This window comes from Symphodus melops, assembly GCF_947650265.1.
Source record: "Symphodus melops genome assembly, chromosome: 19".
NCBI classification, from domain to species: Eukaryota; Metazoa; Chordata; class Actinopteri; order Labriformes; family Labridae; genus Symphodus; species Symphodus melops.
Genome location: NC_136709.1, coordinates 22,283,744 through 22,297,487, shown reverse-complemented (window position 1 = coordinate 22,297,487; position 13,744 = coordinate 22,283,744). Strand labels below are relative to the sequence as shown.

Here is a 13,744-nt window from a genome sequence, read left to right as displayed (position 1 = left end):
TGACAGTTAATATGGCGTGGGACGCACAAACACGCCCCTCTTTACTCTGCTGATGGGGGTGTGTTTCTCTGCAGGGGGGCGCCTTGCCCCCCGCGGTTCCCCTCGGGGGGGCGTGAACAGGTGTTATTGGTCTTGAAGGAGATGCGGGGGGGGGGGGGGATGAAATCAGGTCAGCATCCTGAAGTCACTCACAAACATAGCTGCACGCTGTGTCTAAATATAACGATGTCACCGAGGGGGGGGGGGGGGGAATGAAGTAAATGAAAGCAGAAGCGTTTCCCGGAGTGGAGGATGTGATGAGCGCGGGCGGCCTGGGGAGGGACGGATACGGAGGAGGGGTGGGAGATAAGCAGGAGAGGAGCGAGCCGGACGGGCCAAGCGTATTCCTCCATGATTGTCCCTGCCGCACCCAAGCGTATCCTCCATGATTGTCCCTGCCGCACCTCGTTAAGGCCCTCCTGCTGCTCCCTCCCCCCTCCCCCCTCCCCCCTCCTTCGCGCCGCACTCCGGGCGCTGACACACCGAGTTTGTGACAAACCGGGCGGGGGGGGGGGGGGAATCAGAGGAGCGTACGATCCACGGCTGCGGGAGGCGGCGGTGGCGGCGTATTGTTCAGGCTGAATTACACGGTCACGCAGGGTGGGCTAAGAAGAAACCAGACGAGCAGGAGAGGAAGGCGAGGACGCCGCCTGTAAGGACGGATTAGCTCAGGCACGATGAACACGCAGCGAGTCAGACCCGGGTCACACAACTTCCAGAAACTTCTCAGTGTTTGACTGCAGGAGGTTTGTCCAGGAACACACGAGCACGCAGGAAGTTTATTCTTTCACAATAAAACCCTAATACATCACATGTGAACCCTTTCACAATAAAACTCTACTACATCACATGTGAACCCTTTCACAATAAAACCCTAATACATCACATGTGAACCCTTTCACAATAAAACCCTAATACATCACATGTGAACCCTTTCACAATAAAACTCTACTACATCACATGTGAACCCTTTCACAATAAAACCCTAATACATCACATGTGAACCCTTTCACAATAAAACCCTAATACATCACATGTGAACCCTTTCACAATAAAACCCTAATACATCACATGTGAACCCTTTCACAATAAAACCCTAATATATCACATGTGAACCCTTTCACAATAAAACCCTAATACATCACATGTGAACCCTTTCACAATAAAACTCTACTACATCACATGTGAACCCTTTCACAATAAAACCCTAATACATCACATGTGAACCCTTTCACAATAAAACCCTAATACATCACATGGTGAACCCTTTCACAATAAAACTCTAATACATCACATGTGAACCCTTTCACAATAAAACTCTACTACATCACATGTGAAGGTGCGACTCCTCTCTCTCAGGTCCAGCTCGTCTGCAGAGTCAGAAAGGACGCAGAGACAGGAAGTAGACATAAAGACGTGTTTGTGAACGGAGCAGCAGAGCGGCGTCTGAGCGAAGGAGCGGCTCGGGCGGCGTCTTAATTGAAAAGTCATGTCCAGCTGTCCTCCAGAGACTCCACAAGAAGACGGGAGCGACGGAGGACGGGATCGATCGCTGAAGCTCACGCTGATTCTCCCTCGTCTGTTGTTCCTCTTTGACCCCCCCCCCCCCCCCCCCCCCCCCCCCGCGCGGCGGCCTGTTAGTGCAGAAACAAGCCGGCTGATGGGAGACGGGGGAACAGCCACTGAGGCAGAGCGAGCGGCTTCTGTCGTTTGTATTGGTGGCCAGCCGGGCGCTCACGCTAGTAGCCCCGCCCTCAGTGACGTAGAGCTGCGATGTGACTCAACACACAGATGAAGTCAGGAACAACATGTCAAACACGACCTTCTGACCTCTCTACAATAAAGACCCAAACGTGTGGAACCAACATGGAGGACGTGTCCCTGCGTCTGAGCTGAGTCTGACTCCAGCGTTCATCTCGTGCTAACGAGGGTTCAGGAGGACGATGGCGACACGCTCCCACGGGACGGGATCAGTGCTGGACTTTCCCTGAGAGGAAGTGGATCTTTTCTCCCGTCTTTATTGGCCGAGACAATGGCGTGGTTAATCTTTTTAGGAGCTTCGAGGGCCGTGAGGGAGGAAGGGGCCGTCCAGTAATCTCATCAGAGACACAGACGGGTTACAATCCTCCTCCTCTGCTGGCTGGCCTTAGCCCCCGCCCCCCCGTCTCTGCGTGCATGCTGGGAATACAGCGTGCAGCCATGTTTCGTCTGAGAGCATTAAAGAAAGGTTTAACACGCGCAGACCTGAGAGAGCGTGCAGGCGGTCTCTGCACAGAGTTCAACGTTAACGGGTGTGACACACACACACACACACACACACACACACACACACACACACACACACACACACGGGTGGGCTGCGTTATATAAACCAGCATCGAACCCTCAGAACCCACTGAGCCATGTGTGCTGCACAAAGCATGCTGGGATACACAGTGTTAGTCTGTGAGTTAAAGGCTGCTCACTTTCTTTCAAAATAAAAGCAGGTGTTGTATTTTTAATGACGTGTTTCTGTGTGTTCCTTTAGAGAAGGGACAAACAGGCCGGATTCGAACCCGCTCTAAACGAGTGCTCAGACGACGTGCAGGGTTCAAATCCTCCAGAGAGAGGACGTTCAGTTCAGAGCGCTGACGTTTCTAACGCTTCTCTGCAGCCCGGAGGCCGTTTGGAGACGCTCGACAGTCATTTCTGGATAATTAGCAATTTATCAAGAGAGCCGTTTGAAGATCAGAGGACGGCACGACGGTCGGCAGCCCGCAGGTGCTGAAGCCGTGGAGCGCCGTGGAGCGCCGTGGAGCGCCGTGTCGCTGCCGGCCAGATATGTGCTGCATTGTGTGCACAGGACCCCGAGCTGCCAAGACTGATCACACTGTGTGTGTGTGTGTGTGTGTGTGTGTGTGTGTGTGTGTGCGCCAGTCGGGGAGCTCGACTTCTCTGACATTTAATGCACACACACACACACACACACACACACACACACACACACACACACACACACACACACACACACACACACACACACACACTGACACTGTCACAGCCCCCTCCAGTGAAAATCCATGTCCCCGGCTATTTTTAGAACAGTGTGCCTCTTCTTTATGCCGTCCACTTCTCAATCAGAGAAATCTCTGCAGCCAATCAAACACACTGCGCGCACACACACACACACACACACACACACACACACACACACACACACACACACACACACACACACACACACACACACACACACACAGTGATGTTGACGTGTAAACTAAGAGGACGTTGCTGCTGTTGAAACATGAAGTCGATGCTGTAACATCCTGCAGTTCCTGGAGTGTCCACTAGAGGCTGGCTGCAGAAACACAGGAAGTCACACACACGCTGCAGAAACACAGGAAGTCACACACACGCTGCAGAAACACAGGAAGTCACACACACGCTGCAGAAACACAGGAAGTCACACACACGCTGCAGAAACACAGGAAGTCACACACAGGACAAATTTACACCAGAAGGAAAAGTTGTCAAACATGTTTGTTAACATTTTGATCACACGGTTCAAACGGTTCCATGAAAACCATGAAACGCTGTAGTACTCGTGCCCGGCCACTAGAGGGTGATGAACTGAAACTGTCTCATCACGACCCCCGCCCCCCTCATCTTTCTCCCCGCCCCCCTCATCATGACCCCAACCCCCCTCATCTTCCTCGCCACCCCCATCACGAACCTGCCCCCCTCATCATGACCCCGCCCCCCTCATCATGACCCCGCCCCCTCATCACGACCCGCCCCCCTCATCACGACCCCACCCGCCTCATCTCGACCACGCCCCCCTCATCTCGACCCCGCCCCCCTCATCCCGGCCTCTGCTGTTCTGCGTCCCCTTGTCGTCCCCTATCAGCCGTTGGTCTCTGACTGTTTCAGTGCGTCGTGTCTTTTGGACTCGTTCCAGACACCCAAACAAATCGAGCTGAGGAAACACTTCCCCCGTCCTCACCTTTGTCTTCTTTCTCCTTCAGCTCCGACAGTCAGTATGTTCTCAGACATGCCCCCCCCCCCCCCCGGGCCGCAGCCTCTCCAGGAAGTCCATTTGATTCTCAGACACGTCCTTCACGTCTTTAGTATTCCTGCTTCCTCCCAGCTCTCTTTCTTCCCCCAGCCTCTTCAAACTCTGAGGACAGTTTTTATTGGACGGTTCAAACGTCTGTTCAGGAAGTAGATGTTCACGCCAAAGGATGACGTGAGAATAGTCCCCTGATCATTTCCTGTGTTCAGTTTTCTTTGACAGACTGTAAAATAAAATCCTCTATAATATGAAGCTTCATATTGAACGTGGTGCCGGGGGCCTAGTGGTTGTGTTGCGCTGCCCCTGTCGTCCTCTGGGGGTCGGTGCATGTCTTTCATTCACACATAAAGCCTGCAGGACGATCTGAGGAGTCCTTCCTGTCTGAACCTGAACCACCAGCTGATTTCATGTGGTTTCTGCTAATCCACATCAGGACCTGGACTCATGAGGTGACAGCTCCTGGTGCAGAGCGCCATCCTAAGCGCCCTCTGTTGTTCTCCGTGTTTGTGCCGAGGCGCCATGAATCGAGCCAGACGTGCGAGCTCCGCCTCTGCTGGTGTTGGCGTGTAATCTGACAGGACACAGAGAGTGAGCGTGTGTGTGTGTGTGTGTGTGTGTGTGTGTGTGTGTGTGTGTGTGTGTGTGTGTGTGTGTGTGTGTGTGTGTGTGTGTGTGTGTGTGTGTGTGTGTGTGTGTGTGTGTGTGTGTGTGTGTGTCCTGTTAGGAAGCAGAGGTTGAACTTTTTATGGACAGCGTCAGGAGAGGAAGAGGCTGTGTAACCATGACAACAGGCGAGCGAGCAGCCACTGAGTGTGTTCGATGTTTCAGCTTTATTTCTAAAGTTCTTTTAAAACACTCGGCTTAAGAGCGCCCCCTGCTGACTGGCTGCAGTAAAAGCCATAAGCTCCGCCTCCTCCATGTTTTAAATGATGAACTCAAAATAAGCTGAGTTACGTCATGACTGACAGCTGCGTCGACCAATGAGGCTCCTGCATTGCTGTGTTCTGTTCTGCTGAGGACTGAGCCCACCTGAGCGACCTTTGACCTGTTAGCAGGAAGTGTGTTTTCGTCTGTAACGTGACCGGACTTCAGTGTCACATGGTAGTTTAACAGTTTGGCGTTTCAGAATCCGTGTTTGTACTCCTTCCAGCCTGTAGGGGGCGCTCGAACAAGGCCTGGGTTGTTGCTCCGCCCCTCCATGTTGATTTACAGTCTGTGGTTATGGCTGAGGCAGACGCATAAACGGGTGAAGCGTGGCGGTGAGAGCACGCACGGAGCGGACCCGAGCAGGTTTATTTATACCGCCGCTGAAAGGAATTATGGGTATTCAAGGAGCTGGACGACGGGTCACATTACGCAGCTGTCCTCTTACACAAGCTGCATCCATCTCCGTGGGAACAGCGCTCGGCCCACCGACTCGGGTTACAGCGCGTGACCCGGCTCAGACGCACCTCAGGTGAAACACGCCGTGTTGTTCTCTTCAGACCATGCACGGGGATTCAAACCAGCAACCTCCTCACTCAGAGGGGACAGAGAGAACCTCTGAGCCACCGTGCAGCACCAGCTTCATGACATCCTGCCTGGACCCATGAGCAGTTCTGTCGCACGCCGGCGTATGACTCCAACAAAGAGCCGGCAGGAGGACCAACGTGAATCTAAACCAGAAGCTGAAAGAGGCTAACGGCTTCGTTGAAACAGAAGCTAGCTTGTGCGTCTCCATGGAAACGGAGGAGAGCGAGGATTTCTGACGACCTGGGAAGGAAAACAAGATGCACAAAAACAGCTTGACCTCCTTTCTCACATGATGTCATCCAAACGTCCGTACGACGGTACGAGGGACAGCTGGCCATGTTTGGGTCGAGTCGCTCCAAACTGGGACAGCCTTTGGCGGACATGTTTTATTCAGACAGCATCTGGTTCCCTCGGAGCGAGCCGGCGTGCGATCACTTTTATTACGGCTCCAAAGTGGCTGGAAGGATGTCAGGTCAGACGCCATCTTGCAGGAGATCGTACGCCGCTGTTCATAAACGCAACGGGTCTGGTGGGCGTGGAATATTAAATCTGATGAGTTTGTTAAGAAATCATCGACAAACGTGTTTACTGGCGTTTCCTGTGATCGGCGTGGAGAAGCAATAATCAGGACTGTAATGAGCGAGGCACATAATCCCTGCGCACAGAAAGCAGGCTGCTTCATTAAGGCTCTGATTTCCCATGAGGCTCGGCGTCGCTCCTCCTCCGCCGGTTCACACTCGGCTGTCGTGCAGATTTATTTAGTGTTTGTGGATCGAGAGCCAAACAGGAGAATCTGCTGTCCAACAGCAGGAACTGGAAAATGGCGAGGAGGCGCATTGTAGTTATTAGTCGATATCGTCTCTCTCGCTCCTTTCACTTCCATCGTTCACGCCTCCGTCTGCGCAGCACTCGTGGCGGGCAGAGGACGGCGGCTGCAGCCGAGGTGTGAACTCTCTAATCAGCCGTCACGTCCCAGCGGCGCTTCCCACACTCGCATGTTAGCGTCAATAAATCATTAGCCCATTAATGTGACACTTTACTGTAATTCCCTGTCACACACACACACACACACACACACACACACACACACGCACGTGTATGTGTGTGTGATGATGTCATCAGGTAGCTATGTGTATGTCTTCATGAACAGTCTGATCGTTCTGTATGAAGCACAAACTCACCCTGCATTTACTCACTCTGTTACTGAGTGTGGCTCAGCGGACCTCTCAGTCGCCTCCTGCACTTCCTGCCCTGCACTTCCTGTCCTGCATTTCCTGCCCTTCACTTCCTGTCCTGCACTTCCTGTCCTGCACTTCCTGTCCTGCACTTCCTGTCCTTCACTTCCTGTCCTGCACTTCCTGTCCTGCACTTCCTGCCCTGCACTTCCTGTGATTGGAGGAAAGAGAGAGGATTATTCTGCTGTGTGTCATGTTAACAGGATCTTAGATAGTAGACCCCCCACTCCACACACACACACACACACACACACACACACACACACAGATTAAGTTTAATGCATTACAGAAGCAATAAAAGAACATTTTAATTCCTGTACAGACGCTCAGATGAATTATGTGATATCCATGGTGTGTGTGTGTGTGTGTATGTATGAGTGTGTGTGTGTGTTTGTGTGTGTATGTATGAGTGTGTGTGTGTGTGTGTATGTATGTGTGTGTGTGTGTGTGTGTGTGTATGTATGTGTGTGTGTGTGTGTGTGTGTATGAGTGTGTGTGTGTGTGTGTGTTTGTGTGTATGTATTTGTATATGTATGAGTGTGTGTGTGTGTGTGTGTGTGTATGTATGTGTGTGTGTGTGTGTGTGTATGTATGTGTGTGTGTGTGTGTGTGTGTGTATGTATGTGTGTGTGTGTGTGTGTGTGTATGAGTGTGTGTGTGTGTGTGTGTTTGTGTGTGTATGTATGAGTGTGTGTGTGTGTGTATATGTATGAGTGTGTGTGTGTGTGTGTATGTATGTGTGTGTGTGTGTGTGTGTGCGTTTGTGTGTGTCACGGTGCAGGAAGTACATCAGCAGGAAGTGAACAAGCTGGATCCATGAGCACATGCTGCTCTTATTAACAGACTGTGATTTCTGTTATTTATGTTGAGATGATGTTTTGGCTCGGATGAAGCAGGAAGAGTTTCCCCGGGAGACGTCATCCTGCGTGCAGGGCGAGCTGCTGCTGCTGCTGCTGCTGCTGCGTCTGGGAGGAAACGGCTTCATGTAAAGAGTCCTGCATGTTAAAAGCTTCTGAATATAAAAGTGAAGAAAGTGGAGCAGAGATTTAAAAACCATGTTAGGTCATTAAAGACGTACGAGTCCACCCGGCGTCTGACGCTGACGGCGTCTCGTGGGGCCTCAGCACCGTCTGTCCTTTGAGCACCGTGGACTTCAGTGACTCTTAACTGACCACTTAACTGCACGCATCGTCAATAATCCTTTAAAAAGATCAATTAGAGCGATCGGTGGCCAGAGCGCCGCCGGGTGGAGATGTCCTATTGATTGGTTCTCTGTGAGATGATGTCAGGAGTCACCTCCAGCCTCAGGACGTGTGACTTCATTAAAGGAGCATTCTGCTGTAAAGCAGCGATGAGGCGCCGGGGGGAGGAGCTAGTCCTCTGAGATGGCGACAGTTGGCTCACCACATTTAACAGCCTGATCACACGCCGCTGTTTCATTTATTTCTCTGCTCCTATCACACGGCCTGAACAATGTGGTTGTCATGACACCCGTAGCAGCCAATGAGAGTCCAGCTCACCTTTCACCTGCTAACCTTTTCTTTCATGCTGATTATTAATCCGACTTACAGCGCACTTCCTGTTTCCCTCCATCATAAATTAACCTTTCTCTTCTTCTTCTCTCCCCCTCCTCTCTGTCCTTCCTTCTGTCCTTCCTTCCTTCTGTCCTTCCTTCCTTCTGTCCTTCCTTCCTTCTGTCCTTCCTTCCTTCTGTCCTTCCTTCCTTCTGTCCTTCCTTTCTTCTCCTCCCTCTTGCAGCAAAGTTGTTCACGTGAAAGTAATTGACGATGAGGAGTATGAGAAAAACAAGAACTTCTTCCTGGAGCTGGGCGAGCCTCGCATGGTAGACATGAGTCTGCAGAAAGGTGAATGTCTTTCTTTCTTTCTTCTTTACCTTCACCTGTCTCTTCTTTCACTTCCCTGTTTGTCCTCCGTGTCCCGCTGCAAAGCTTCACTCAAACGCTCAGAGACTTCATTATCCATCTCATGAAAATGTGATCCTATAAAACCATAAGAAGTGTGATGGTAAAGTGTCGTTGCAGACTAAAGACCCGTTTCCTCCCAGCGGTCCGGTCCGGTCCGGCTCCGTACAGAATCAGTCTGATCCTGTTTGTGTTCCCACTGTGCCATCATAACCGCGCCAGCTACGTGTAGCATCACATGATAGCAGCTAACAGCTAATTGCTAACAGCTAACCTGCTAATAAATTTAACAAAGGAGAAAACATGACACAAACAAAACCAACGAAGAAGAAATCCAGCAGGTCATCTCCTCTGTCATGTGACTCTTTATTACTGAACTCATCCAGCGGTGTTTCAGAGAACGCTGTTTAACCACGCCGGGGTTTAGTTTGCCGCTGTCACACGGGAAGTGACGATTCTTTTGACCAATCAGCGGACAGCAGTGTTTAGCTCTGCCTTTTAGGGTCAGATCGATATTCTTGGCACCCCAACCGAAGGGTCCCAAAAAGTAGGACGGTACGGAACGGTTATTTGGGAATCTTTCCCGCCTTTAGTCGATGGAAACGCCGCAAAATGTGCGCCGTACCGAGATGAACCGAACCGCTCGGTGGAAACGGATCTGAACTGTGAGTTCATTCTGTGGTTATATTCATGGCGGGAGGCGGAGTCCTGTTAGTCACTGTGAAGCTTCACTCCAGGCAGCACGACTCTGCTGTGTCGTCTTGTTTCCAGCTTGTTGTTCAAGTCTGCAGAGAACGCCACCAGGCGTGCTCCTCAAGATCCACGCTCTGTTATCTAACGCCGTGTTATCTAACGGCGCTCAGGGCGGCGGCGGGCGGGCGGGCGGCTGGTGCGCTGGGTGCAGTTTCTCACACTCGGCTGTTGCCTCCAAACATTACAGCTCATTATGTGAAGGTTCTGGGCTCTGGCAGCGGCGCGTGAGACGCTCTGACTGAGTGACGGCTGCAAACACACACGAGCTGTTTAAAACCAAACAGCTGGAGATACACACACTCACATTCAGAGACGAAGACGGGGGACGACAGCCGGAGATACACACACTCACATTCAGAGACGAAGACGGGGGACGACAGCCGGAGCGAAGGATGAGTCTCGCCGGTGGCCATGTTCAGTCTGAAGAGATCAGCTGCTTTGTTGGGGTCGCTCGCTGGCGGGGGAGAGAAAGTGAGCTTCCTGTGAGGGTGACATCAGGGACGTAGTTTTTTACCTGAGCTGATGAAAGTAACACCTGAAGGACGCGCTGGCGTTCAGCCTCTGCTCACATCCTGTTTCCACGCCGTGACACGTGAACGTTTTAGTTCATGACTGTGGATGATGCTGTACGGCAGCTCGGCACGCAGCCCGAGTCGCTCGCACTGATCCTCGAACGCTAACGACAGAGTCACAGCTGACTGAGCCTGATGAATGTTTGATCCCTGGATGATGAGGAGCTCATGAAAAAGCTTGTGTGTATTATTTCTCATGCAGGATCATCTTTTATGAATGTGCTGAGGAAACAGGAGGCCGAGCTGAGCCGGGTTACAGCTCTGCTCTCAACCATGTGATCACTTTTCATATATAATGTGGCCATTACGCTGCTGCTCACAGCGGCTGATTGGGTTTGTTTTTGTGCTTATTAAAGCCGAGAAGCAGAACTGATGAATATTCCATGAGAGTCTTTGTTCTTCTTCTCCTGAATCTGCAGCAGCAGAAACACAACTCTGATCTGTCTTACTCACCGTTACCTCACTCTTCTCTGTGTGTGTGTGTGTGTGTGTGTGTGTGTGTGTGTGTGTGTGTGTGTGTGTGTGTGTGTGTGTGTGTGTGTGTGTGTGTGTGTGTGTGTGTGTGTGTGTGTGTGTGTGTGCTCTGACCTGTCACAGTGTTTATTGCTTATAGCATTAGCACCTTGTTACTGCAGGGTTCTCAGTCCTGGGGGGCCAGATGAGCTGAGATGCATAACCACGAGTGTCCAGCAGAGACTTTACCCTGGACCTTCTTCTGTCCCGGGTCCGGGTGGTGGACTTCCTGAAAGGTCCCTTGTCCTTTGGGGCAGACTTCCTGCTTCCATGACTTAAACTGTGACTCTGAGGACGACTTGTGTTGTTGCCGATTTTACTCTTTATTGTCTCGCAGCTTTCAAAGAAACGTCCAGTCACATCAACTTCACATTTTGAACATTTGAGTCCGAGGTTTATACGTTAAAACCGCCTGGAAGCAGATTTCTAGGAAAGTCTGAGAACCCCTCACAGACCCTGACCTTTAAATCCAGAGCGTCCGCACCGAGGAGTCTTCCTCCTGAGGCTGAAAGTTGTCAAAGGAAGGTCTGAAGTACGAACGCTTGAGCTGAGCAAAGATACAAACAGACAGATGGAGTGTAAAAAGAGGAACAGGAGGACACAGTCTGCTGCTCCAAAGTGTCCACAGTGATCAGCAGAGGAACGACGGAGACAAGAACCAAGTGCAGACCTTTAAAGGACCCTGTGAGAAGTGTGTTTCAAAACTGAACTCAAACTAGGATCAATGTTGGAGATGCTTTTGAAACATGGAGAGAGGTTAGAACGCAGAAAGCTTTACAGACCCATGCAGAGCTGGCTAAACACTGAAGCTACAGTGTCCACCACATGCAGAGCTGGCTAAACACTGAAGCTACAGTGTCCACCACATGCAGAGCTGGCTAAACACTGAAGCTACAGTGTCCACCACATGCAGAGCTGGCTAAACACTGAAGCTACAGTGTCCACCACATGCAGAGCTGGCTAAACACTGAAGCTACAGTGTCCACCACATGGAGAGCTGGCTAAACACTGAAGCTACAGTGTCTCTACATGCAGAGCTGGCTAAACACTGAAGCTACAGTGTCCACCACATGCAGAGCTGGCTAAACACTGAAGCTACAGTGTCCACCACATGCTGACCTGTGTGAGAGGAGGGGGGGAGACAGCTCTCTGTGATGATTAGAGTTCAGACTGCAGTACACATTTTAAACACTAGGGGGCAGAGTGACATCTCTTTGAACACTTTGAGATCAACTTTGTGATCAGGTCACAAAAGTCTGTGGTGTGCTTTATGAACTCGTTAAGATCCTTTCAGTCCGGATTACGAGCTCCGTGTGCTCGGCGTACTCGGCGTGCTCGGCGTACTCGGCGTGCTCCCAGCTCTCCGGGGATCTCCCGTCTGTTCAAAGGGCTGAAGTGCTCAATCCGCGGCCTGGAGGAACTCTAAATGACTGCTATTGAATCAATTAGCTGCTTAATTGGGCTGAGATAAAGACCCTGTCTCCTTATCGCCAGAACCACCAGCCACTACAGATGGCACGGGGTCTCCCGGTGGACACGCAAGGAGGTCACAGTGAAGCTGCTTGGGGGGGTTTGGCTGTTCAGCAGAAGAAGACGGGGGGGGGGGGGGGGGGCTCTCTGGGCAGCAGAGGTTTTGGGACTTCCTGGAATAAAGATGTTTGAGCCGTCCTGCAATCTGAAGCAGCTAAAGCTAGCAAGCTAACTGCACAAGACCAGTTTAAAAATGGTGAAACGACGGTGCAGTGAAGTGATTTCATACTTTCAACTTCCTGTTTTAGGAATAAAGATGACTGTAGTTTTAGGTTTAAATATGTCACAGTGTTGAAAAGGCGCCGGTGCAGCGGCGGGCGTGCAGGTCGACTCCATCAGCTCTTTTTAATGTTCAGCTCATCCTGCTTTAAAAAGTGGAGCTCTTCTTCGTCGTTCTGTCGAGGCGGCGTGTGAGAACACGCTGTTCTGTTACCCGGCGTCCTCTGGGAGGCGTTTGGAGATTGACGAGCTGCTGCGAGACAGACCGGGAGTAACCATCTGAAGATGGGTGGGTTTGATGTGATCTGCTGATTGAATGACACGTTTTACACGGGTCTCAGTGCAGGCCTGATACGTCTGCTAACGAGGGCTCCTGCAATTGAATGCATCGTTAGACAAAAGAACCTCCCACAAAGCAATCCATCATTACCTCAGCTAATGACACACTGGAGCCTTTAATCTGCTAATACCTGCTGCTGCCTCTGCCGCCTCGCCGTCACTTCTCAGCTCAGCCCTCGTTGTGCAGACTGAAGGCAGCGACGCCCGGCGAGTGAGCGATGAGGAACAGCTGTCGCTCCCTGCACCTGTTGGCAGACGAGTCCGGACCTCCGCTCGGCCCCGGCTGGCTGGAAGGTTAGCTTAGCTTAGCACAAAGACGCCACAGTGTGGAAAAGTAAAGACGTGTTCATCACGTGTTCATCACCCGTTCATCACCCGTCGGGTTATGACGGCGGTCGCTCTGAGTTGAAGGGTGGTTTGACTTTAAGGATCCGGATCCTTAAAGACCGGTTCATTAGATCAGCGTGAACACACACCGTTCCGTCAAACCATTCCAACCATGAACACATCCGTGCTCAAACCAGGAAGTGGAGCGCTACATGGCGTCATTCTCCTCAGCCGTCCTGTCCAATAAGAGTTCATCAGACGTGCTAAACGTACAACGTGAAAATAAAAAGGTGCTTCTTACCTGAGTGTGATCTTCAGTGATTCTTTATGTCTCTCCTCAGGGACTCTGAATCTGGCGTTCAGGACGTTTAGGTTAGCTAGCATGTTAGCATCTCATGCTAGCTAACTCCTCTGAGGATCCCCCCCCCCAGTCACATCCTAACATGATCACAGTGAATCCTGTCTCTGAGCGGCGTGTTGCACACCTGCGTGGCGGTGTTGCGTCAGTCCTTCTGGGTGGTTCTTCTCTTGTGTCAGCTAAGCGTTATCTTGCACACGAGGCTCTCTGTGAATACAGACGGGATGAGCTGAATATGTCAGGAGAAATGAGAGCAGTGACACGGACAGGAGGAGGATCGAAGACGTGCTGATGAGAAGGAGCGAGCGAGGACGCAGGCGTGCGCTCGTCTTCTCACCTCCCCTGATAGGACGGCCTGAGAGAGACCAGCTGAC

At 51.4% G+C, this 13,744-nt stretch overlaps 3 protein-coding genes across 6 annotated transcripts in view; 1 reads left to right on the top strand and 2 right to left on the bottom strand.

The window, feature by feature from the left end:
* Positions 1–10,808, bottom strand: part of dmac2l (distal membrane arm assembly component 2 like) — a 105,200-nt gene extending 94,392 nt beyond the window's left edge. The window contains exon 1 of the mRNA XM_079370468.1: positions 10,787–10,808. The gene's annotated coding sequence lies outside the window, so the exon portion shown is untranslated. The remainder of the gene's footprint in view (positions 1–10,786) is intronic.
* The window catches only part of slc8a3 (solute carrier family 8 member 3), a 43,229-nt gene that overhangs the window by 18,181 nt on the left and 11,304 nt on the right, over positions 1–13,744 (top strand). For 2 of the 4 annotated variants that reach the window (XM_079370461.1, XM_079370462.1), the window contains exon 4: positions 8,596–8,702. The exons of 1 other annotated variant lie outside the window; for it this stretch is intronic. In XM_079370461.1, coding sequence (XP_079226587.1) covers positions 8,596–8,702 — 107 coding nt within the window. Of the gene's footprint in view, positions 1–8,595; positions 8,703–10,286; positions 10,436–13,744 lie in introns of those variants that run through there. One more of the 4 variants, XM_079370463.1, reaches the window with a different exon arrangement.
* Positions 1–13,744, bottom strand: part of atl1 (atlastin GTPase 1) — a 170,355-nt gene that overhangs the window by 150,575 nt on the left and 6,036 nt on the right. The gene's annotated exons all lie outside the window — the stretch shown is intronic.